Source organism: Apaloderma vittatum, unplaced genomic scaffold (genome assembly GCF_000703405.1).
Source record: "Apaloderma vittatum isolate BGI_N311 unplaced genomic scaffold, ASM70340v1 scaffold22769, whole genome shotgun sequence".
Classification (NCBI taxonomy): domain Eukaryota; kingdom Metazoa; phylum Chordata; class Aves; order Trogoniformes; family Trogonidae; genus Apaloderma; species Apaloderma vittatum.
Window position 1 is genome coordinate 13,786 of NW_009736146.1, and position 27,048 is coordinate 40,833.

General features: G+C 39.0%; 1 protein-coding gene across 1 annotated transcript in view; it reads right to left on the bottom strand.

Annotated features, from left to right (window-relative positions):
* Window positions 1-26,539, bottom strand: part of CAPRIN2 (caprin family member 2) — a 33,016-nt gene extending 6,477 nt beyond the window's left edge. Inside the window, exons 1-13 of the mRNA XM_009876871.1 lie at window positions 26,283-26,539; window positions 24,306-24,368; window positions 20,849-20,935; window positions 18,117-18,355; window positions 16,684-16,766; window positions 14,558-14,722; window positions 13,997-14,040; window positions 11,812-12,651; window positions 6,302-6,389; window positions 5,527-5,582; window positions 4,805-4,906; window positions 2,232-2,384; window positions 1-71 (exon numbers count right to left, since the gene is read on the bottom strand). The exon at window positions 1-71 is cut by the window's left edge and continues 137 nt beyond it. Of these exons, the coding sequence (XP_009875173.1) occupies window positions 1-71; window positions 2,232-2,384; window positions 4,805-4,906; window positions 5,527-5,582; window positions 6,302-6,389; window positions 11,812-12,651; window positions 13,997-14,040; window positions 14,558-14,722; window positions 16,684-16,766; window positions 18,117-18,355; window positions 20,849-20,935; window positions 24,306-24,368; window positions 26,283-26,531 (2,240 nt within the window). The 5' untranslated portion in view covers window positions 26,532-26,539. The remainder of the gene's footprint in view (window positions 72-2,231; window positions 2,385-4,804; window positions 4,907-5,526; window positions 5,583-6,301; window positions 6,390-11,811; window positions 12,652-13,996; window positions 14,041-14,557; window positions 14,723-16,683; window positions 16,767-18,116; window positions 18,356-20,848; window positions 20,936-24,305; window positions 24,369-26,282) is intronic.
* Window positions 26,540-27,048: the final 509 nt, after the last annotated feature.

Below are 27,048 nucleotides of genomic sequence, written 5' to 3' on the forward strand. Positions count from 1 at the left end.
GCTGAATATGAAGAATCCTCTTTAGCTTCCTGGTCTTTACGTGGAGGCAGCGGTGCATTCACTTTAAACACCTACAACACATTTCAAGACAAATGCTTAACACGACCAACTTAAGACTCTGCCTAACACCACCATCCTGCTATGCCATGGTTCAAATCTCTATGCCTAGATCAGTTTCTAGAACACTATTTCTTTGAAATAATCAAAAGCATTGTACTTCAACCCATTCATTTTGCTTTCAGTAAACTTAGAGAACTTACTCCTGTTTACATAGCTGCTACTCAAGAAAGAGTTTGCATTGACCATAGCTACCATATTTGATCAACAGAACAGCTACCATACAATATTGCACTGCTGAATTCACTGACCACCTGTTCTACAGTTTTCAACCTGAAGATGGGACAGCCTATACCAAGATGAGATATTCACATTTCAGAATAATCTGGGTCTTCAAACATGTCTTGGAACCTGGTGCAACACTACTATACACTCAGATATATTAGACAGTCTTCACTCCCATAGTAAACTGAGCCTCAACTTTCCTTTTTTTAAGTTCCATCAGAGTAAACATGTAATTTAATTAACAGTCTTGTAATCCCATTTTTTATGTTACAGGCTGGGCAGTAGCAGGGTGCACAGATATTACAGTTAGTTAAATCTAATCAGCCAAAGTTGCTTTATGCCAATAGGCCAGAATTACCAGAACTGATGCTGTCAAAATTGACAGCTAGTATCAAGATCAAATAGGAAAGTCTATTTTGAGTAAAAGGATGTAAATGTCACAAAGCTGTCAGCAATACTGTTAGCAAGTCAAGGTGTATGTGACCATTTTCTAATAGTATAAACTGTCTGAAGACAGACCAAGGCAAAACTACAGCTAGATGCAAGGAACATCTCCACAGCTTGACAATTCTTGTCATTTGCAGAAGCCTCTCTAATTAAAATGGGAAACTAACACTTTTTTCCAGGGTCTAAGAGAGCAAGTACTGCCTCTAAGGAGGCCAGCACAGAAACTCCATCATGATACTGAAGCGTCAAGTTTAAGTTTCAAACCATTATAAAATAACATAAATTCTGGTTTGTTTTGTTGTTTGGATTTTTTTAATTCGTGATGTGGTTTGGTTATGTTTGTTTTGTTGTTGTTTATTATTTTGGGCTTTTATTTGTTTGCTTTACCAGATGAAGTGATTGAAGTGATCCAAGGAAATTCTCTTCCTAAAAAAATATTGAGGATGCTCACACCAGGGCATCATAGACGTTTTAGTCATTAATTCCTGTGCTTTGAAAGGCTATTGACTACCTTCTTCCACCAAATTCTACTTCACAGGTCTCAATAGTACAAGATGCAGATTGCCCAGCGAGTTGTGGAACTGCACTGGTACACTTGTTGAAATGGAGGATGCCTTTGAAGAGTTTTAGTGACCTCTTCTCTAAGCTTGCTTTTGAACAAGAACATTGAATGAGGGTTTCTAGCATCTGACGGTATCAGAGGAGTAAATACAATCAAGTACAGCAAAGGGAACATTAACAACTAAGTGGAGACCCTTCCTCTGAGTCCCTTTAAACTTGCATTGCAGACTGCCAGAGAGCAGCAATGTTAACAGAACATTAGTAACGATGTATGGCATCTGTTTGCAGGGAATACCGCTCACAGTCTGTGTGGGCTATTCCCTAGACAGCTACTTGGCTACTTGTTAACAAGATGGATGATGAGACACTAGTCTGTCACGAAGGACACATTTTTCCATGATTCCAGTGGACTGAGTTTTACACCACTGAAACAGTTTAAAAAAACCAGCAAGACGGGTTCAGGCTTCAGAAAGTTTTTAGGACTACTATATACTTCAGGATTTCCTCTCGCTTCCGCAGTCTTTATTACTTGTGATTTATGCATAAGAAGTTTAAGTGCAGTCAACTTTAACTTGGGACACAGCTATAAAGCTATTGATTTCAGGCCTCACTTCTTAGTTCCTTGAGGCTACTGAGATATCCCAGTATTAAATTTTGGGACTATACAGAGCAAATCAAGGTTCTCTGTTCTTAGATAATCTGTTTTAAAGTTCTGAAGGCACTGGAGAAGCAGAGTTCTAACCTAGGTTTTCAGCATTAAAACATCAAAATGACCTATCAATCTCCATGTTATACCAAGAGGAGCTAATTCCCCAGCATTAGAACTAAGTTACTGGCATTATTGTCAATCATTCGTCTGTGGCCTCAAGCTGCTTACTTACAGTCTGCATAGCCTGAAAAGGAGCTGCTGTTATCGTGACAGAACTGCTACTTGCTGAAGAAGACTGAAAGCTTTGCGCTGGTCGTACTGGTGACATAGAGGTGCTTGAAGTAGGCAATGGTGACTGTGGCTCACTTGGGAGGGGAACAGTTGCCTGAGGGAAGAACAAATGTAATGAAAGGTCACTTGATAATTATCAGGCAGTAACAGAAGCAGTTAATTTGTTCTAAAGCCTAGACTGATAGAAGTCAGCAGTTTCTACAGGATGACATTTGGACATAGTAGAGCTACAAAATAGCTTTTGCTTACAATTTCAAATCTTGCTGTGCATCCTCAGCAAACAGTACTTCTATTGCAGTCTCTGCTGATTAAGTGAAATGTGCCTATGAGCTACTATACATACCACTCATTGTAACGATTTCACAATAAAGAGACAGTAGGTACTCTTCCCCCACCACTACAGAAATATAAAATGCCTTCTGTTCCATTTATTGGAAGATGATTCTCTGGCTGACATTAAGAGTGTCTTTCCTAAGGAACTCAAAGTTTAGGGAGGTTGATTATTTTTTAATCCTCCCCTAATGTAATTATGTTTCAGATTAGAAACAATGCTGAGTTGTCCAGACAAAGCATTAACCAGCATTAAGTCTCATCTGTGCAGATGGCAAAATTCAAGTGTTGACTTACAAAAACAATGTTTATAGGAATTGGACCTCAAAAGGAATGTAAGGTTCTAGACACATTTCAACAACCAATATATTTACCTTACCTGTATTTGTGATAGCTTACCTGGGCAATTTCAATCTTTTTAGGTACCAGTGGCTCAGAAATACGTGAACTTGTCTGATACAGTGGCTGGGAAGTATATTTTTCAGTCTCTTGAGAAAGCGAGGTTGATGCCTAGAAGAAGCCACACACACCTGCTATTACAGGAAGTATTACTGACAGCACAAATTTCTGGTAGAGCTACAAAATACCAGTGTGAAAGTTGAAACTAAGTTGAAATCTGTGGATTTTGAAACCACGTACCAAGTAAGTCCAAAGTAAATGTACTAAATAGTCAACCAAAAGATTCGAGTAATTTGCTTTAGAGATTGATACTTAGATTATCCTTCTTAAACAAGAGGTTGTACAACTAACCCTGCAAAGTCAGGTAATTTTAGGAACTGCAGGTTACTTCAAGCAGTTTACAATCAAGTCTGTGACATAACTGTCTCATTGAATTAAATGGAAAGATGTATCCAATGTTAAGCCTCTGGTAAGCTCTGTCAAACAAGGCTTCAGAGCCAAACTTTGGTTTCCTTTTACAAAACATACATGTTCTGTTTTTAGCTCACACTCCTAACATTAAGTTTACAAGTTGCTTATACTTAGATACACAGCTGAGGGCTAAAGGCCACTAGTTCCATTCTCACCACATATATCAAGAAAGGTGCACCAGACAGAACTGGTATGCACTTGCATACTAGGAGAGTGCACTGTCACCACAGAGCATATTCCCTGGTTGTGCTGGGACCAAACAAAGCTCACCTACTGCCTTCCATGAGAAGGATGACTGGAAAAAAAAGAGACACCATGCTTCAAGTCTAAGGGACTAGAGATATGTTGGCCACAAGCAACCCTAGTTCCAAACAGTAAGTCTGCAAAACACTCAGAACATTCTACTAAATCAGCTGATCCACATTATAGCACAACACAAATTTTCTGGATGCATATTAAACAGCAAAATTATTTAATCCTTGTCAGCACAACAAGTCTTATGACACTGCAGAAGTGAGAGCATGTGTTAAGAACCAGGCCAAAACTGCTGACTCAAGAGGCAGCAAGACTATAGCCTTGTCAAGACAGTTATATTTAACTATATAGTATATTAAAGAATACAGTAAATGATACATGCACATGTATATTAGTAAAAAAAGTTTTAAAAAGCATGAGCATTTCCCCATTATAATCTACATGCACTGCATTAGTTTCCAACATGAAAGACAGCCGTGTTTCTGAACAGCGAAACAGCAAGCAACACACTTAAGAGATCTTAAAAACACTGATCTGCATAAACTGAAACTTTTCAGCTCTACACAATATCAGATTGCTAATTAAAGATTTAACTGCATGTAAGCACAGTCAAGAAAGCAAAGTTTGAGGTCTTGGCTGGTATCAGGAATTCAGATTCCCAATATTTCTTTAGTTAGTCCTCGAGAGAGCACATCTCAGTCTTCAGCATAGCAATATCCATCCCAAATTATGTTGTCATTAGAGGGAGTATTTTACACTGCAACCAAAGCAAGTATTTATGCTGCTCATATGATCCCACAAGAATACACACCACACTTTCTAGCTTGCAGTTTTCATCTCATACCCTTCCCAAGGGACAGACTGTTCACTTGGCATTTATGAAGTATTAGGAAGACTTTTCCAACCATCTTCAAGTATTCCAGGATACATGCAACTGCTCTTTGTGTTCTGTTCCTGTATGTTGTTCAAGTGCAGTTATTCAGGAGAGGCCCCACCACAGCTTTCTGTTCAGGCTAGCTACCACATCTTTGAATGTCAGTGAACCCCAGAGTATATTACCTGTGGTGTCCCCAGATCTTCAGTTTCAGAGCCAGAAAGAGTCTGATCAGCAGATGCTAGGGAAGTATTTGAACCATGCAGTGTCATGGATGAAGCAGCAGCCTTGTGAGAAGAAAAAAAAAAAAGAATGTTTTGAAAGATTGTTTGGTTTCACTGAAACTCACACAAGGCATTTCTCAGAATAAACCTCATAAACCGCATAAACCAAAATGTTTGACCAATTAGTCTAAGTTTCTCATGAATTCTTGTTACTGACAAGAAAACCTGTTTAAAAGCCAAAGCAGCAAGATATAAAAGCACAGTTGTGAATTTAAGCTTCACTTAACCATGGCTGCCAAAGCTTGACACACCATCTTTGGCATAAGGGAGGACCTCAAACATGAAGACATGCAGTACCTATGAAAGCAACAGCATGCTCTTTTGCACACAACTATTAGCTATGACTAATCTACAGGTTAAATATTCCAACTATTTCAGCATGTCTTCAACATACCTTTTACTTCAACAAATTTTAAACATTTGTTGCTGCTTTTCAAGCAGAAGAGCAGCCAACTTTGTCAGCATTTGAGTGATCTTAGACTTTGCAAGCTACTACATTATACAAAATTTCTTACAAAACTACTGACAAGAATAAAAGTATCAAGCCAATTCTAATGAATCATCTCTATATCATTCCTAGACTACATATTTGCCTCTTCAAGGCAGTCCTAACTTCAACTTACTTGAAGTGGCTGTTGAAGAAAATCGCTCTGACTTGGCAGTTTCTGTTCTTTTGAAACTGTAAAAAAAAATTTCATTAAGCAACATTTACTTTTGAACTCAAACACTACATACAGTTTCAGTGTGTGGTTCTACATTTTGAAAACACTTGGTGCATGAAGATGCATACCATTTTTAATGTGCACTGCAAATATCTAGACTTCGCATCAGTGAACTACATCCCATTGAAAACTTTTTTGTTAAAGAGAACAGGTAATCAGTGATCAAAACCATTTCTACCACAAGAGATACCCACTTCCTAGATTTATAAAAACAGTTATTTAATAAACTGAGTAATCATCTTTCAGCATAAGAGCCACCCAAACAGTTTCCTAAGAAGTCCCATTGTAGAAAGTCCCAGTTTTCCCAGTGTAGCTTGATGACTACTCTTTATCCAGAACTCATTCACAGCTCGTGTCTATATTCACCACATCTAGACAAGTTTGTTGCACAGATACAGCACATCAGTTCTGCAGCTGGGCTCAGATGCACATACCAGTCAACGATTATATAAGCATTCAATTTCCAGGCAGATGCACCAACTTCAGCCACCTCCAGCAACAAATAAGCAGTTTCAGACTGCTTATTGTTTTTAAGCTGGCATCTATATTCTTTATAATTAGGCAAGCTGTCTTCACTAGGCCTAATGATCTGGTGGATGGGAAAAGCATTTACCCAAGCAACCCTGTTAATGTTTGCAAAACCTTACATACAATTTACACTTACAGTATTACCTACCTACAGGACTACTTGCTGGAGTAACTGAAGGTGGTTGGGATGAACCAATGGCACTTGGTGAAGCTTTATCAAAATCCAGAATGGACTCCTTTGGGAAAAAGATTGTAGGTTGGGAGAAGAAAAATTAAATGCTAGATGCAAATAAAACATTCTCATTTGACATACTGCTGTTAGCTAATTAGAACTAGATTCATTTATTCAGTGCAAACACGCACTGTCAGCGCTCTTTTCCCCAACCCAGTAGGAAGTGGAGGCTTTGTGCTAAACAGCAGAGAAAAAACATACTTGCATGAAGTTGTAAGTCCCTTGTATCTGAGTCATGAGATCCTGAAGCTTTTCCCTTCTTAATACTGGATCTTTTGGAAGAGTCGAAGTAGAGCAAAATTCTGCAGCTGGCTGAGGTACAGGTTTAGGCACCTAATAAGGAGAAAAGATATTAAACCTAATACTGGAAGCAAGACAGGCTACCTTATCCAATATACTTCTAGAGCAACCTATAGGTGTGAGACACCATGGGTCAAGGAATTCTGGACTGTGTTTGATATTTCCCCAGTCAAACTTTCACTTCATTTTAAAATAAAATGATCAGCTTTCTATTGCCACAACTACTTAAGCCACAGAATTAACACGCTTAATTCTGCTTCTTACAGTCAAATGTACAGAAGACATTAAGTTTCCTGCATTTGGTGAGAATTAGGCACCTCCGTCTAAGGAAACCTGCACTTAAGTTGAAGGCCAGAACAAACTCAAAGTCAAAGCTGCATAATTAAGGTTGAAAACATACTTCCTCCCAGGAGAGCCCACACCAGTAAGGGCAGATCTTTTATTAGGATAGCATTTCCAGATATTAAAAAAAAAATTGCATCTAAGAGATACACCACAAGCAGATTACTCAGGGTTAGACAGCTAACAAGCCAAACACTTTCTGCAGGAGCTGGTGCAGTGAGTGCATTACATTAAACTTTTCAAAGTTTGGCACAAAAAATACACCTGTGCTCCCACATGGGCACCTAACTGTAGCTAAGTAAGGACTTCTGTGGGGCTTTATTACTTCCTGACTGCTTCAGACAGTTCCTTAACAGTTCATCCCACCCAATTCTCACTTCACTTTAGAAGAGGGAAATGTTTTCTCAGATAATAGGCAAATTAAGGTATTGGGAAAATCATGATAGCAAACTCATGAAATAGTAGAAGCCCTGTTATTTACAGAGCAACAATAAAATTAGTCTGTCTGGTTTAACTAAGTTTTGAAAGCAGCTTGGGGAAGAAGTAGACTTGTTACAGGTATTTTAAAAACACAATTTTTTATGATTCTCTAAAGCTTTGCTACCCTTATGTTGGTCTATGCAAATCTGCAGACATTAAGCAGTTGCATTATTTCAGCTGGCCCAAATGTCAAGGCACACAGGAACAAATGAAAGCCTTTACTTTCCTACAACACAAGCATTTGCCTTTCTAATTGGATGTTATTACAACTTCAATATACTGTAGAGCAGCATAGTTGGGTATTCATATTAAGACTGTAGATTATATGGCAAAAGGGTATATGTATCATGACATTTGTCATGCTAAATTCAAAATAAGTTGATGAAGTGCTCTTTGTTCAGTTTTAGGACAATGAGCCCCAAAACACTCTTGAAATTCCTCTTCAATAGTTATCTGAAACTAGCCCTAGCATTTGCAGGAATTCCAATAGCATACCCATGGAAGAAACATGCAGGGTTTCACGAGCATCACAAAGCATAATCCATGGACATGCAGCACATCATTAACTCTGGAAGACTCTATTTCTAGTATTTATGTGGCCCACAAAACACCCATACACTAAGTCAAGAAGTTTTACTTTATTCTAGAGCTAGAAGAGTGCCTCTTTTTACTACTCTATCTTAATTAGAGTTTCTGATTCACTAGCACTACCTGTAACTAGCAACTCTGTCAGTTTATATTGCTGATAGTTTCCGATAATGATCAGGAACTGAAGCTATCAAGGATCTAAGTGCAGGACAATAAATATAGTCGAATAAAGTTAAATCTCAGCAAGTTATAGATTAAGTTACTTGGAATTTGAATCTTCCCATCCATCACTTTATTACCCTCCCTTACAAGCAAACTTAACCTTAAAACACTTAACACTCTTCCTCCTCAGTCCAGTTTACTGAGACACAAGTAGATTGCCAAACTGGTTCTGCACATTTACAGACGGATAACAGAAGCTTTTCACCTTTAAGTTACCTAACTAGGTCAAGTCTGACAACATCAGAAGCTGTTAAGACTGTCCACTAGCTACAAAACTTAAACTTGTACATTAAACACAAGTAAAAATAGCCTCAACAGCATGGAAGCAGAAGAGGCTGCAGCGTTTCACTTGTGGTTGCAAAGATGATACAATCTTCTGTATGCTTTTACAATTTGTTAGTCTTCATCTCCTCCCCCAGCTCATACTCTGTGCATTACACTGGTAGCAATTCTTTACTTCAGCTAGGAGAAGCAGCAAAAAGGGTTACATATATGATACTAGAGCTCTAAGCCAGGGTGAAAACATTGGAGACTCTTCATTCTGTAGAAGTTTTGTCTAGTTCCTAGATATATTAAAATGCATCAGCCAGAAGTAGTTATAGTTATATCACCACATATTGATTTGCTGGTTGGCTGATATTTAAGTGTTCAAATCTAGAATATTTAAGTGTAATACAGAGCAAACATGAAAAAGTATGAGAAACTTATAAAGAGGCATAAAACCTGAAATATTTTAATAAGATGCTTTGGAAAAGAAGTGGTACTTGACATCCTTAAGATGGTTTTAAACCAAGTTTTCTTCCTAGCCTGAAGTCCGATGATGTTTCCACAAGTCATTACAAGATTCTGAGTTTAGTAACTGTTAGTCCAGATCACATCCACTTTATACATGCTGAGATCACTTAACATTAGTGGTTCAAGCAACATTCAAGTTAGTTTTACATGGCACTGTGAAGTTTAGGGTCTAATTTCTCATAACAGTGTTCTGAAATACAACTTCAGCAAAAACAGCATTCAGAAAAAACTCTTTTGACATATGTCTAGAGAATCAACTAAAAATTGAGTTGAAATATCTAGAATCAGTTTGAGAACCTTTTAAGCCATTGCAAATAAACAAATGTAAAGGCAAACTACTAAAACTCCCTTCTACAATACAAAACCTCAATTCCTCTTTAGGTTTGTTAGCTGTGGAGTACTAAACAAGCTGTAATCACAACAGTGATCACCAACTGTGCCACATAGATACACAATTAACACGTGCTTTCTACCCAGAGCAGCACTCACAGCAGGTATGAGTTAAATAGCACTGAGTGACAGCACAAGCCAAACCATTTTGCTTTCGCACAGCAGGCCACAAATTCAGCTCTAACCAAGTCTGCTGGTCCACAAGTTGCAGACACATTTAGATATAGTAACAGTTTAGCAGACCTGAACATCAGCTCACTCCACTCAATTTCTTGGGTAGTGTACCTTACAGTAATTAAGTTAAATAAGCACGTTTTAAGATATCAAAGCCTAGCAGCTCATTTAAAAAAAAAATCAACAAACACCTGAACAAAAAAACTCAAGAGCTCTAACAGTTATTTGAGAAAGTAAGAAAAGCTTAAATCCCTGCACAAGCTCACTTATAGATTTCTCCCTGGGAGTGAAATGGATCCAGATAGAGCACTGCATTGCCTCTAAGCAAAGGTGAGAGAAATTTCATTATCTAAAAAAATTTAACATAGAATTGTAGAACAGTATGGGTTGGAAGAGACCATAAAGATCATCTTGTTCCACCTCTCCGCCATAGGCAGGGACACCTACTAGATCGGGTTGCTCAAAGCTCCATCATGTATGATTTTAGTTGTTTTTTATATGCACCTCACAAGTAAAAGAATTTTTTTTTTTAAATTGGTTATTGAAACCAGCTAGACTGACAGTAAACTATTTTCTACTCATTAAATAAATACAAATATAAATATTTACATTAGGATTTGTCAACAGCTACTAAGCAAAACCAGAGCCAGCTGGTGTTTCACTATGGTCTGTGTTTATGCTTTGTTTACTTAATTCAGCAATCCAGCTCAAGCAACCTCACATGCCAACATTTAATTTTGCTGATATGCACACCTGCACATTAGTGTGAAGACTCCTAAACAGTTTGCATGTTTCAGCAACGTGGAGACCCTCCTTTTGTCCTACTACATCAAAGTTCTGCCCAACACTTAAGGCATCCATCCTATACAAGAGCCCCATCTCATTAGGAAGCATCTTGCATTTAAGCTTTAAGGTAATCAGGCACCAGGAATTCCAAGCCATCTTCAAGTGCCTGAAACCATTTCAATAGTTCAAATGGTTTCAGTTACAGTAATTCTATGCATAGTTGGGTGCACAACACCTACTTGTGCGCAGGGTTACTTAGTGAGGCAACCAGGTTTTGCACCTGTACCACCACCACCGCCAGTGGACACAAGATTCTACTGAGCTCAAGTGTAAAGATGAATCAAGCTGCAACACCTTAATCCCATTTTGTTACCCAGTGCTTCATGTTACATACTTTTTTAATTTCATGTTCAACCTTCTGTTTGCGCTCCCGCCTCTAGGCACAAGAACATCCATTTTCCAGTTATGCCAAGTTTACTAACAAGACTTAAACTTAATCTTTTGCTATGAGTAATATGTAACAAATTGATTTCTGCTTTTTTGCAAAAAAAAAAAAAAAGATAGCAGTACTGACTGCACTGTGCACAAGAGAATTGATCAATTCCCCATATTTTCTTCCCAAAGTCTGACTTTAGATTACACACTGCTCTTAATGACATAAGACAGTAGACAAAGCAAAGTTCAGTTATCTATTTTTACAGTTATCAGAACTGTTGCTACTGGAGCACAGGTGAGAAAGAAGGTAACATAACCAGAGGCTAGCACCCTGCTCAGCTCTAAGCCCTGCAATAGTTTTCATTTTACATTTCTAAAACAAACTATGCTATTGTTAGGCTCTCCAGGACAGCAGTATGGTTTATGCATTCATCTGGAAATACATATTTAAGCCCCTGTACAGTTGGTATTGCTTGATCTAGATGTTAAATCTCCCTTGAATCAGCAGCTATTTTAATCAAAAGCCTAAAAAAAATTACCGAAGTGCTATTTGCATGCAGCCACAGACAAAGTATTTGATCCCTGGATGAGTCATACCTGCTTTGTACTGGTAACAGTGGACAGAGCCAATAGCTAGGGATGAACCAAGTTAATTCTTCTGTCTTATGCATACAGCAGTTATTCAAGGCTCAAACACAGCAATACTATGTTGATGTAAAAAGCAAAGCAGACCACCTTGCTATTCGAATATTAAGTTTAACTGCCAGAACCATTTCCCCCAAGAAAGAGTGAAATAGGAGCCTAAACACAGACCTACATAATAAACCTTATAACACCGCTGCTAGTAGGGGGATTTAGTCCAATACAGCAGTGTCAAAAGCTTATGACAGGTAGTACTACATATGCCAACTCACTTCTTTGGGTTCCATATCAAACTTCTTTGGCCCCATCTGCTCCTTTGGCCCAACACTTGCAGCTCCCCACGACTTCGGATGGTTCTGTAACTGCTGTGATGACACTTGCTGCTGCCTGTCAGCTTTCTGCCAAGCCTCTCGAGTCTCCTGCTTCTTTGGTTCTGCCTCCTCCCTAACATGTGCAGCCCAAGCCTTCACAGGCTCCTGCTTCTTTTGCTCTGACTCTTTCCTAACAGGCATTTCCCATGTTTTCACAGGCTCTGGCTTCTTGTGTTCTGGTTGCTCCCTAGTTTGGGTTGCCCAAGGTTTTGGAGATTCCTGCTTTGGTTCTGGTTCTTCCTTAACTTTGGTTACCCAAGGTTTTGGGGGCTCCTGCTTTTTGTGTTCCTGCTCTTCCCTAACTTTTGCTACCCATACCTTAGGTGATTCCTGTTTCTTCTGGTCCTGCTCTCCCCTAACCTTTGCTACCCAAGGTTTGGGGGGCTCGTGCTCCTCTCGCACATGTGCTACCCAGGCCTTTGGAGCTTCTTGCTTCTTCTGTTCTTCCTCCTCAACACGGGTCTCCCAGGGCTTTGCAGACTCACGCTTCTGCTCCTCCTCTTTAATGCGAGCTTCCCAAGGCTTTGGAGAATCTGGTCTTTTTGGTTCTTGCTGCCTAACACGAGCTTCCCAAGGCTTTAAGGTCTCTTGTTTCTGCTTCTGCTCTTCAACATCAACAAGCATTTCCCAGGACTTTGGAGGTTCTTGCTTCCTAGCACATTCAGCTTCCCAAGATTTGGGCTCTTCTGGCTTCTTCTTGACAGAGTATTCTGCTTCAGGCAAATAACGCCTGTTGAGAAACTATATAGACCAGAGAAACTTAATGGCTCCCAAGAAAACATTTTGCTACTACAGTTCAGGTCAGTTAAGTTAGGTCACCCAGCTATTGAAAATTTTTGACTACAAACAGAGCCTAGACAGTTTAAACACCAGCCATAGAAACTCTGTGGACAGCTGTGACTTTGTCATACAAGACCGTAGACTAGCTTTGCCTGGCATGCGAGAGACAAGCATGAAACAGCCCTGAGCAAGACAAGTGAAACATACTTCAGCTGAGTGAATCTATTACCCCTATCCTCAACACTAACTGATGTTCCTAGGCAGTGACAGTATCAAGTTCATTGTGATTTTTATAAAAGGTAGCTCTTTAAGTGTCTAAAATGCTGTGGTACCATAGTAGGAGACATTCTGCTAAGCATAGCAGCACCACCTGCCTCAAAATCTTCGTGCTAGTAACCAAGTATAATCCTCATTCTTAATGGAGTTTAAAAAGTCACCAGATTCGGAGATTTACTACCACTGGACTTCTACAACTTCAGTCTGAGAGTTCAGTGAAGATGTCCTGAAGTTTTCCAAGCTACCACTTTAACATAAACACGAAGTAAATATATGAAGCAAACAGTGTACAAAGCTCACTGGCTGAGAAAATTTTTTTTTCTGACAAGTCACCAGAAAGCTTTAGAGTCAGGTAACAGTGATACCAGTAGGTTTTAAAAGCTTGTTCTAGAGTACACCCTCTAGCGGGATACCTGGGAAATAGGGATTCAGCATTTTAAGAACCAGATTTCCACTTGCAAAAGGACACCCCCTCCCCACTCTTTGAACCAAGTCTAACGGTTTTTACACTTTGTCAGTCAAAGCTCGAGTACTTAGGAATCTGAAGGGCTGTTGAAACAACTCTACACACCCCTGTGCACACAAGTCTGTTTTGGGATCCTTACTTTTCTGACAAATCAGAGCAATGCCTACATCATCCTGAGTCTCACCAATATCAAGCCTGCTGCCAGAAGCTTAGCTTTTAGGGACAGCTTTAGCAGACAGTTTCTCTACCCCACAGTACACAAAAGATCAGTGTTTTCACTGTAAAAGCTGATGCTTTGATTTATGCAGGAAAGTGCCAGAGCATTAAAGTACTACACTGCTTCATGCAATACTGCACCACTTGTCCCAAAATACCCCAGCAAAGCCATAAATTTGGAGTTAGAAATAGAAATTTAACTCAGTCTTTAATTCTTCCTACATAAAGCAACATCTCTGTTGCTGTTCAGACTCCCTTTTTAAGTTTAAAAAAGGGCTGCAGAATTGCAGTAATGTTTCTGAAAAATCACAATACTGAAGGAAAGCAGTTGGCAGTGAAGCATCTTACCTCCTGTGGCTGTATTTCAGACTTCATAAGCTCCATAATGGATTCTAGAGAAAGGATGTTAATTTGTATCAACTGATCAAATACAGAAAGGCAGACCAAATAGTAACAAGTCTAATTCTATCTAAATAGTAGTGCCAATTGCTAAACCAAATATTCTGAACACTCAGCTTGTCATTCAATATGCTATTTTTAGACAAGTTTTTTTCCAATTCAGTTTTACATTTGCACAAGTTTAGAGTTAAGCAAGAAACATTTTGTAGTATCCATGATTTGGTTATTGTAACACGAAGAATAAACTACACCACACAATTCTCACATCTTCAACACGGAGACTTGTTCGGAAGGCAAAAACACCCTATTTACTATGAGTTAGAGGGGTTTTTTCCTACAGTATTATTAGCCAGAATAAGGCCGCACATCTTGCAGGCTCCATTTTAGTTACTGCATTGCAAGTAAGTTACAGCACAGGATTAGATTTAGCATCAAGCTATGCAAAGTCAATGCTCAGGTCAAGCTTATCCCAACATTATGATAAAGAAATCGAACACTGTAATATTCCACCTGGTTCTTTCACAGACTCTCCTTTCGACATCTGTCTTTTTCTCTCAGATTTTCTATTTACTTCTTCTTCCAATTCTTTTACTGGTACAGTGGCACGAGGAGTCGGAATACTTTCAAAGTAGCCAGAGTCTATAAGTTTGGATAACAGGTCCTTCATGTGTTTATCTGAAGAGTAAAAATCCATGAAGTTAAGATACAAAAATCTGAAATTAAAGGGTGTTCAGTTTACAGATCAAGACTTTTCACTTCCTCCCTTCATATAAATTGCAACTTCAAGTTCACACATCTTAACAAGCTATAGCAATAAAATGTTTTACTAGAGTATTTGCTGAACTGCTCTATATACTACAGCTGAAAAATCTTTGCAATCCAGCGGTAAGACTGCAGCTTGTGTTTAAATGTACACAAGACAAACACAAAGACACCTGATCTCCCAAATGCTTAGAAACGAATTTGTTTACCATCTATAAGCTAGCCAGCATTGATACTAAGAGCATGCTGTGAAAACTCCATCACAGGTAAAGCTAAATAAAGTCACTATCAAACTGTCATACAAGACCCCCTCACAGAGATAGGATGGTAAGCCTCAGAAGGGAAGTTTAACTGCAAAAAGAAGCAGGGAAGGAGAAAGCAAGAGTGTTCCAGACAACCTAATCCTCTCAAGAGTCAAAATAGGTATGGTCAAAGAAAAACTTTACTGTTTATTCCGAGAAGCACAGTCCAGTTTCATTTAAGCAAATTAAAAAAAAAAAGACAAAGCGGCTTGAAATAAAGAGTAAGACCTCAGAAGTAGCTGCAATACTAGAAAGTGTTTCAGGGGAGCTAGAGATAGGGCAGCCTTGAAAACCAGAAGACCGCTCAGTGAAAGATCACTGCTACCAGTGACAACCATATGAACAAGAACAGTAGCTAGAATAGTATGGATATAAAAAAATTTTTCTTCCAAGACAATGAATGCTAATAAGAAGTTCTGACAGCTTTATCTGAAGTTTATCTTGCACACAAAGAGATGCAAGATTAAAGGGATAATCATATCAACAGCAGTCACAAAAGTTTTTTTTTTTTAGATGATAGCCAAAAAGCTACGAAAGTTTGGAGTCCAAGATAGCTAGGTAACTCTCAATTCATGTCAACAGATACAAGGCTAAAGTTACCACCCTGTAGCAATATAAAGCCAGCTTGCACTTTGTCCAGAACTTCATGAGAAGAGTTAACACTCAGTTGTCAGTTCAACTGTCTGTATGTGTAAGTTAAATAAGGTACAGTAGTGCTCTGGTCTAACAGTTTTGACAACATTGTCAATAGCAAATGAAAGATTACTCTCACACAGCCAGTACAAGACTGGAATAAAGCAAGGTCTGTTTGCAATAGGAAAGACACTACAACACAAGAAAGAACAGTTTCCTCACAAGTAAGCTCTAAACAGGAACATAGAACATATGTTGGCTTACAAGCAGGGTCTTTGAAACTAAGCTACAGACAGCAGAAAGCAGGAAGAGTCCCACAGATTTTTGGTGGGCTTGAGAAGTGAAGACACTTGCAACAGGTCAAAACTAAGGAAGGATAGTCATTAATGAAACTTACTGTGATCTCTAAGTTCCATTAATGACTATCCTTCCTTAGCATGGTGTCCTGCACTGTAGTCAGACAAGGGGTATGAGCCTGGAATTCCTACAAGAGAATCTTTAGTACTGTTGGACCTTCAGTCTGGCCAACGAAGCTTTTGAATACACACCAGTATACTTCACTAAGTATTTCTTGGCTGGGAACAGTGCTCCAACCTTAACTCATTTGCACATAACTATCCAAAAAACTTCCCGCTGATGGTTCTGTAATGTATTCATGTACAAGCTTTTGAGGAATACTGAGTAATTCACAAAGTGCAAGTACACTGGCAGAAGAGTAAGTCTACCTGTAAAAAGAAAGCATGCTGTATTGTTACTGATCTGTACTTAAAAACAGAACTTTGAACAAACAGCAGGTCCTCCTTGGGCAACCAGATTACACACAGTATTTGGAAGTGCTTAATGTAGTAGCCTTCCATATATATATACACACTGATTTTAAGATATTTAAATAGCACACATTTCAGACCTTTAAGATATTTCTCTAGAGGAGACACTCACATGTTGTTCCAACCACAGGTTTCTCACTTCCTTCTAGAAGGTCCCAGAAGTAGAGAGATGATTGTTCCATCTGGTCTTCAACACTAAAACAAGTGACAGTTTTACCAGGTAGAGTCATAGCCAGGACCAAGTGTTGCAGCAGCCCTATGGCCCTCATTTTAAACACACTGACTAACATTTAGCCTTCCAAGTGAAGGCTGTGTAGATAGAATCCCAAGCCCATTACCCATTACTGAAAGCGATTATCTGTATCTGTATATGATTTAATCTAGCAAATATAAGTTTTTGTTGGTAATTAAGATGGATTAGAAAGCCTAGCAGTATTCCACAAGACCATATGACTGGACTTCATTCCAAGTGAGCATTCCCAGAGAGGGACAACAGCTTCTCAATCAGCTGATCACCTGGCTTACTGGATGCACATGTGCCGGGGTAACCACAGCTCCTGCCACTCTGCTAGTTACTGAGGAACTTTGATATCAGTCCATGATCCACCTCCCCCTGCTCTAGACACTGAATTTTGAAGTTCACCGTGACAAAATTTAGTATCCCAAAGGAAATTATGCTTTTTGTGGAAGCATAATACAATGAAAACAAGCTAAAAATAACTTTTTTTATTGGGTCAAGACTCCTATTGTGTTGCTTTTTACAAGCAGTTGTTCTTTAGAAGTTAGAGCAAAGACAGGCAAGTTTAGCATATGACAAGCAGAAGTTTTAAGAACTAAAGTCACATTTGACTATGGAAATAATTACTCTTAAGCATGAAGTACTTTCAACTTACCACCTAATAACTATTTTTTCCATATTTAAATACAATTCTTACTACTATCTTAAAAGCAGACAGGCTGTTGTGCTAAGTCTAAGCCATCATAGTCCATATAGCATTGTGCCTGACACATATCACACCTGATGGCAACCCATTACCTTCAAATGTATGAATTTAGTGCAGGGGTATCAAAAGCTTCAGTCACGTTTTTACAACTGCTTTGAGGCTAATAGCTGGAGAGCCTCAGGACTACCACCTTGCAATCAGAAAAGCACATCTGAGTCATCATGTAAATGGAATGGAAAGTTGTCTGTGTGTACTGCACTTTTTCACTTCATGAACAGCAAGACCTCGGGGAAGCAGCACACCACCAGCCCCCCATGCTTATGCTGATATTGGATGATCTCCCCTCAACCCCACAGAGAGACATAAGGCAGCAGGGCTTGTCTGTGACTTGCACAACTGCAGCTGTAATCACTGCAGCTCTCCTTTAATGCTCAGAGTGAGGTAAATTTACTACTTTCCTGCTGTCACATAAAACAAGCATACGGAACAGAATTTTAATTAGTGTCCCAAAACAATTATTTCAAGACATGGCAGTATCAAACAGAGGACGTTCACTGTAATGCATGAGGAATATTGATTAGGCAAAAATCTTGGAACTTACCTCAGGTTCTCATTTCTTTCTGGACATGTCAGTTTTGCAAATCTTATGAGGTAGTCTAGTTCTTTAGAAGGCAAGTATATTGCACCATTCACACCACCTTTGAAATCTTTCTGGACATGCTCTTGAGTGAAATTCTGCAGCACATACTGGACTTGAAGAACTGTGCGCAGCTTTTTCTTCTCTGCTTCAAGCTTCAGTAGACTCTCTCTTCGCTGAGCCTTCCTCTGTGCTTTCAGCAGCTATTTCGATACATTAATTCAACAGTTAAACATAGTGGTTTAATAACAGGATTCTAGGTTAAAACACATTGAGTTCTACTATTAATTTCAGTTAGATAACAAGCTCCTAACTCTCTTCAGATACCCAAGATCTTTCAAGCTCCTATTCTGGAAGAGCCCTCCATTTCTCTACTAGTTCTCTACACATCTAGCTTTTAGTCAAACTGGATACTGGTAGCTTCCCTTGTGATATGGTTTTAGGGTATTTAGACCCTGATTATGCCTGGTAGTTGCTTTATTGTAACAACTGTATATAAGAAATTGATACCCATGCACAAAATCAAGCTTAGCTGACATTTAACATTCATCGCATGAAGTTAGTGATGTAAAAGTCATCTCAAATTTCTCCTAATGAGACAACTGCTTCTTCACTTTTCAATACTTCAAGTGATAGAGCAGAATCCTATAGTTACTCTGATTTCTGTTGGCAAAAGACTGAAGCATCCATTAAATAAGCGACAAGACAAGTCACAGAACATACAGAGCCCTCATGCCATTTGAGGAGAAATTTCTCATAATGTACTAATAGAATTATGCAGAAGCAGCTATCAAAGTAACTGCAGAATTTAAGATATCACATACTGAGGCATTTTAAATTTCTTAGCAAGACCTATGAAAATTTAGTTTTCTAGAATGCACAGTGAAGGATGTAAGGATATTGTTGCTAGAATGGCCCCTAGGGTTCCAATAATGGGTACTGGATGTAGAATCCATCCTGGTAGAAATAAAGCTAAAGAAAAACACAAAGCAGGTTAATCCTTTAAACATAGCACAAGTCCAAGAACAAACATGAACTGCTAAAAGTTAATGCTGGATTACTAAAAACATCTACAGAAAGATACACGGCATCACAATCCTTCATTTCTGATACTTTATAAGCTGCTACCCAGAGGAAAGCAATAGGAAGCAATTCCAGTTTTGACATTCAACACAGTTTATGGTCAATGTACAATGACTCAAAGAACCCAAAGCAGCAATGCTGCTGAAAAAGCTCTTAAATCTCTGCTCACATAGTGCTTCAAGAGATTTATTGCATTACTTGGAATTACTACATATACAAGAAAATCCTCTCTAGCAAAATCTTTTTTTGTCTCAGTCAACACCAATGAAAGCCATTTTACCAGTCCTTCAGCATTCTGTAAGGCACAGAGAAATAATGCCAGAGCAGTGACTAATCATGTTTAGCATCCCCAGCACTACCTTGGATCAGATCTTTTCATAAGAATTTGCTTGAGCCAAGAGACCAGTTTCTTCAAAGATAAAACACATTAAAATAATTTATGTAGTGCTTTAAAACCTTTATAAAGGCCTAAATAAAGCACTAAATCTGTGACTTGTCATGATTAGAGATAACTACAGCAGAATAAGTGGCAAACTCAACAAGCTTCAGTAAAATTTTACTGAGAGCTGTGCTTCTGACTGAAACCAAAGTGATTTAACCCCACCACTTTTCCTCACTGGAAACATCAAAGCATTCAGTTTGGACAGGATCTGTGAATGTCACCTAACCCAGCCTCTAGAACAAAAGCTACACTGAATCAAGACCAGATTGCTTAGAGCTTTGTGCAGTCAGGTCTTGAAAAGATCTGAGGGCAGATTTTACTACTCCTCTAGGCACCCTCCTCTAGTGCTCAATTATCCTCAGAGTGACCATTTCCCTCCTCTCTACTTGGAACCTATTATTTCAATTAATGATAAATCTTTTTCCTACCAAATCTCAGCAAAAAGTCTGGCTCCATCCTTTCAGGAATCTCTTAGCGATTTGAAAGCTAATACTGCATCTCCTGCCAAGGCTTCACCACGCCCAACAAGCCCAGTTCTTCCACACTTCCTCAGGTCTCATTTTCCAGGCCCCAGACATTTGGAGGCCCACTACAGGTCTCACTGAGGTTTATCTGTAGCCTTTGTGTACTAAGTGACCAGAAATAGACACAACTTGTTAAAAAGTACCAAATCATGAGTTCTCTTTAATCTACTGGTCCTCAGTCTAAGCCTAGTTTTGACTGCTTCAGGGTTACACTTAATTTACATTGTCTGCTGCCTACAAGGGCCTGCATATCCTTACCAACAGAGCTGCTCCCCTGCCAGTTTACACCTACACAGAGGATGAGTCCACCTCAAGTGCAAGCTATTAGCAAGATGGTTAACAGTTTCAAAGCTAAGTAAACTGGAGTCAAACACAGCTGAGTTCCAATGACTCAATTTACTTACGCACATGTTGTTACAGGTGCACAGCAAATAACTATCGTGGAGGTCAGCGGTACACAAAACTGTCAACATCTACTCTAGTCTAGACTCACTGATCTAGATAATTTAAACACATTGTTCCCCCAAGTTCCAAGATAGAAACTTCCTGCTATTACACATATTAGCATATAAGCGTAGCCATTAGAAGATCAGCATAAACTTCACCACTACCTCCTGACAACACAGGGAAGAGCATTTTACACTTACATCTTGGCTAAGTCCTGAAAAAGTCTTCTGAAGCTCCTTGGCAAATTCCAAGTTGTGTACTACTTCATCATATTTCTCTACCGCCTCCTACAAAGGAAGAGATAAAAATGTATTTTCCATACATAAACTAGCAGTTACATCTCAGTCCCCTTGTGCTTAAATTCTCCAGTGAAGAGAACTAGTCCACTTAGCAGGTACCTCTCTGAAAATGTAACTTCTATAAAGATACTATGTCTGTAGCTGGTACTTTAGACACCAGTGTCATTCATCCATGACTGTCTGAGACACAGTAGGAGGACAGTTCTACCACCACAAAGATATCCTACAAGTTTGTCTCTATTAGACTTCCCAGGCAACCTCTTGTACAATACTTGGTATACTAATGTTGAAACAGGAAAGCCTGGACATCAGTTAATTTTTTTCTTGTATTCCCAAAGGTCTCAAAGGTAAGGAGATACTTAAAAATCAGACACTGACAGGAAAGCCTGGAAGGAATACAAAACACAGACAAGTACAGCACAGATCTTTTACCCTCACACTTAGCTGAATGCCTTTAAAGGTAATTTGTACAAACTTTAAAGAGAAAACAAAGCAGAAGACAAGTTATGCTTTCAGAAAAAAAAGGTTTTCAGATTTAGTTTCCACAAATAAAGCAGTGTTCCTGTCTTCTAATGGCTTTCAATTTCAGTTGTTCATATGTACTTTATACTCACTTTGATTTATGTTCATGACATGGTATCTGAAATTTTTCTAGAATGGGCCTGTCAGTCTAATATAAAGCTCTTTCAAAGCAGTGTTAGTGTTAAGCATTTCACCAATACAGTGATACAAGCTTGATCTACTGTCCAAATAGGATTTTGGGTATGTGCAAATTCCATATGTTCCTAAGCAACTGGAAAACAAGTTGAACATGTTAATTTGTTCAATCAGTTCAATCATTCGGTTACTTGCATTCATTTATTGTAGAATACTAGACATCACTGGCCTAAATGTTACTCAACAAAATGCACCTAAGTTACTTTAAAGCACTCAGATAGTAGTTTAAGTTGTCCTTGCAAAATTTATCAAGCAACTTTTAAGAACTAATTAATAAGTTCCCTTCACACTTGGGAGAATGACTTCTAAGATCCTAATGCCTACCCATTTGAGGAAGACTCCCAATTTAACAGCAACAACTTACTAGTCAGATGTGCTTTTAGCAATACAAATCCCAGAGTAAAACTCCCTAACCTGAAAAAAAATCAAGAACAGCTACTACTGCTCTGATGACAAGCCATAATTCGACCTGCAGGAAAGCAATAGCTTTTGTCACACCTGTTATTAACGCTCATTAACAGCATACTGGAGGAACAGCACTGAGCAAAGCCTACTCAGCTAGCAGAACAGCACAAATACTGCCAGTGAGAGCATTTAACTTGCTGGAAGCTCCTCATTTTTGAAGCGAATGTTTCCTAAAGTAAGGCGAGCACACCAGTAGCTCTGGCAAGCACGCACCATAAGGAATTGCAGTTTAATCCAAATTTATTGCAAAGCAAGTTCATTGCCAGATGTGCACTTCTTCTATGTGAGAAACAATGAAAAATATAAGTGACATGAAGTTACGTTACAGCTCCACTGCATTACAAGCAGTTTCTCTAGGCAACTGCTCAAACTATTAAACTCTGCTCCAGTTTTAATCACCAGGTATATACATTGGAAATTTTCATCTGAAGGGTACAAATGCAGTATTTCTGTATCTTAACCACAAGCAGGAGTCATGACTAGATTATCAAACATTGAGTTGAAACGTGCTGCTACAATAGTCATCTGAATGGTCTGACTATCACTGGTCAGTTCACTAGCAAGACTGAATCTAATTCCCCATTTTAGGAGCCTAAAGTATGTCAGAAACTGGGATAAAATACTAATACAGTTAAGAATACCGAGAGCCAGTAACCAAGTTAATTGCCATTTTCCAAAGTTAGTGCTGCTGGATGCATTTGCAAGACTAACACCTACAGAATCCTTCACCTCTTTAGTTCCTCACATCTCAATTTCACCTAACATCTCACAGTCAAGGGTGTATACTAAAGACAGTCAAATTTAGAAATAGCTTTAAAACATATTCAAGACTACAAAAACTTACACAGAATATTGTTCAATAGTCTCACTGTTAGTGAGAGAGGAATGCACATTGTATCTCACACCTGTGATCTAAATGCCAAAGGCTCTTGTCCACCTGATTCCAGATTGAGTTTAAAAGAACTAAAAGGTCATCATCCTACTTCACACCACCAGATTTGTTTGCTTCTGCACTTGAGATGGCAAGCAACAACATTAGACTTTGCAGTTAAATGCTAAATTATCATTCCCTCCAACAGGTCTACTTTTAAGCAGCAAGTTATCATTTTCCCTCTTATTTATGTCTAGTTCTCATTTACAAGTGATTCAGAGTAAGGAAACAGTGTTTGTGTTCTCACACTGCTGCACTGTGATAAAGCTAACAGTCAAGGAAGTATTTTTTCAACAGCAGGATCAGCACGGCCACTGACGTGTTGGAGGCCTTTATCACACAATTGGTTTGTGCAAAGCACATTTTAAGAAACGTGACTCCTACATGACTACAGCAATAGACCCTTTATGTGACACTGCTACTCAGGAAACATGCTATAGAAACTTGGCTTCATTTCTAGAATCCATTCTAGTCCAAGCCAAAAAGCCAGAATCCCTGTTTTAACATCAACCAAGCTTAATCTAGCTCCACAAAGTGGATCACATTTGTTGAGCAGTGATCTCACATCTAGGCATTCCATACTCTAGCACCCTTAGGTACAAAATAAGCACGCTCTTCTAATAGCAATTGAGTGCTGGCAATTCCCAAACATCAAAGGGCAGCACTAGAAGTACAAGATAGTATTCCCAACTAAGTCAATAACTCATAGCTAGATTCTTGCGTTGGAGAAGCCTTTAGATCCCATGTAAGTTAAACCAGTGTCTTCCTTCCTGCCAACAGGGACTGTCAGTTCTACTTTAACAGCTGCTTGTAACCAACAGCACTGTGCAGCCAAGAGGCAATGTCAACACCTGTTAACAAAAACGTCAAAGATTAATTAGCTACCCCAGAAACCTTGAGCTTTGGGTTTCAACACTACAATGCCATGTAGATACATTGCATATAGACACCTCAACAAGAAATACAGGTGCAGAGGCAACAGAGCTGAAAGCCTACAGAGAAGATAACAATGACTTTTCACTACTTCAGTACACCACATAAAGGTTAAAGTAGGAGACAAAGCTTGTAAGCTCACAATTCAGCTTAATTACCAATAATCTGTCCATTTGGTTTTGTGAAAAACACCACTGTAAGCCTGCAGGCATTACCTCTGTAAAACTCTACCACCACTTCCTTCAGCAACCTATCCCTTTTGACATGTTTGAAGGTTTTGAGGCTACCCACTTCCACATAAAGCAAACTTACCAACTGGTCTTGATTGAGGGCTTCTCCCTTCTTCAGGCGATCTTTGTAGTCTTCTAACTTGAGCTGCAGGAAAATTTAGAGTAAATTTTTAATACCGATTTAATTCCAATGGGAGCACACACTGGGGAAGTTACACTTGCTTTCTGTACTTTAAGTTATCCACATATTGGGATAGAATAGGAATTTTACTATTTACAGAAGAAAGGAACAGAGGAAGTTTTGCTATGCCTTTGATTTAGCAATCTCAGTCTCCAGTACTGTCTACTTCCCTATCCTAGATCCCTGCTATTACTTTAAGAAATAGTAAGGCATTGACTCTAGATCTTTAAGGGGCTCTAAACCCTTATTTATTTTAAGCAGTTTTTTAGCTTTGCCAAGTCAACACTGGAGTTTAGATACCTTATTGACAAATAATCCTAAACAATTTTCCAAAGCCTGTCTTCCAAAATCTGGCTTCAGTCACATCAAGATTTCCTAAAGTGAACTAGTGTCTTTAGCAAAGACATAAGATTTCTAATATACTGAAATAGTCTTTAAAAGCTGATATAACCTACACAAAATTAAACTGTTAGGTATTGCAAGTTTCTTTGTATACACATGGAAAAGAAAGGGGAGTTCACTGCCATGAAGTTGGCTACCTATTTCATTTGTATTTCTATCTAGATATGGTTTTACCAATAGAGTACCTATAGTAGCCTATGACTAGGAACACTTTCTACACATTTTAGAAAGTCACACTTTCATTTGCTGGTTAGACTACGTTGTTACTCATGTGAAAAGCAGAGATACTTGAGAAATTCACAACAATAAGCTTCCTTGGACAGAATTAGAACAGAACACAAAGTTGGTTAATCACACAAAGAAAACAAGCTTATCTGCCATTATTCAAAATTACAGCATGATGCATGACATGAGACAGCAGTAGTACTGCATCTCCTGCAGGAGGACCAAGTCCCCCAGCTACACGGCCAGAAGACTGATCGACTCTCTCGCCTCACCCTAAAGACATAACAAAGCTTTTCAGACATCTAGAGAAGCACAACACGCTCATACAATTGCTTCACTTGTAATCCTCATCCAAAGCAACAGCATTATTTCTTTCATATTCCAGAACAAAACGTCTTCCCAATTAAAAATTGCGCACAGAACCTTCAGCCACCTGCCAAGCAACTGAAAAGGTCTAGAATGCAAAAGTATAGCTAGCTATAGCCACAATAATTTACATGTATTATTGCCTCAGTTCTTACTAACACTGTTTTAAACAGTCATCCCAGCCCATGCCCCAGAAACACACAGTTGAAAGTCACTAGCAGGCTTTGGCAGTTTTCTGTATGAAAGATTTCTAGTGAATAAAAATCTATGGTTAAAATACACAAGTCAAAAGTTCACACAAAGTGAAGGGTAATACATATTTAATATAATTTGATAGGTCCATGAGTCAGAGGAAACTTTTTTCATTTCCAATTTTACCTACATTTCTGTATCCTAATATCAGGTTCACGTAATCGATAGAATAAGACTGCAAGACTACAAACCACCTCCAAATCAGTTCCAAGTTAGTTCTGAACTGATTCAGTGTATTAAAGAAACATGCCCAGTTTTGACTAGCATTCAATTACTTTTGCTAGCTATTGGGCATGCACTGTAAAGCGAGCAGCTGAGAGCTGGTTTCTGGTTAGCTGCATTCCTGATTCTCTGAAACAATAATGTTACACTCACACAATGTCAAATACAAGTATTCCATTTCAGAACAGTAAGAGTAAAGAACACCACCCTTTGCTACAGAGGAGTTATAAGTAACAAAAGCCACTACCAAACCCATATTTAGATCCTTACCCAGGTTACTTATAAAAAAAAAAAATCCACAGTTACTCTCTCTATACACACACAAACTTATTTCCAGCTACTATAAAGCAGGCACCGAGATTTACCATTCACAGCTTCAGTATGTGATCTACCAAAGGAAAAATAAGATACCTTCTTTTTCTCGATGTTCCTGATCTTGTGTTTCAGGCAGATAAGCCCATTATCAATGTAAGTCTCATACACCTGGGAAGGAGAGGCTGCTGAGTTCAGCGCAGACTGCGGGGAGCTGGAGGGAGGTTGGCTCTCCCCAGATGCGTTCACCTGCTGCTTGACCGCCTTCATGCTCTTATGCTCCTCCTTCTCTGACCGGCCTGAAGGTGACGATGGGCGACGGAAAGGGGCTTGGGAAAGCTGCACCATTGAAATGGATGGAGCTGCAAAGAAACTCCTTTTATTTAGCTCTCTCTCATTCCCCCCTCCTCCTTTTTAAGAAAATTTACATCTATCCTTATCACACATTCAGAACACAAAGCCACAAAACTGAGCCTTTGGAAGAATTTAGGACAATCTTTCACTTTCCCCCCTCCCCTTTCAAAATATCTGTAGCAGGAATTTCAAAGCAAGGCAAACTTTGTATTTTTCAAGTCTCCCCACCCATCCAGACACCAGAAATCCTTTACACAGGCAGAATTAGACAGCACAGGGGACGATTCCAGAAACTCAATATAGTGTCCATATAAAACTAGGCAAGGTTCCTGCACTCATCACCCACAAGGGAAAAAACTGCAAGCAAGCAATTGCAAATCATGCCGCCAGCCTCGCATCCAGGCTGCAGCCTGGATGGAGATTTAGAAGGGGCATGTCTGAAAGGTACAGCCCCTCTTCTTCTCAATCCCATTAAATCAGTTTTATACCTTCGTGACCTTTGCAGCAACGC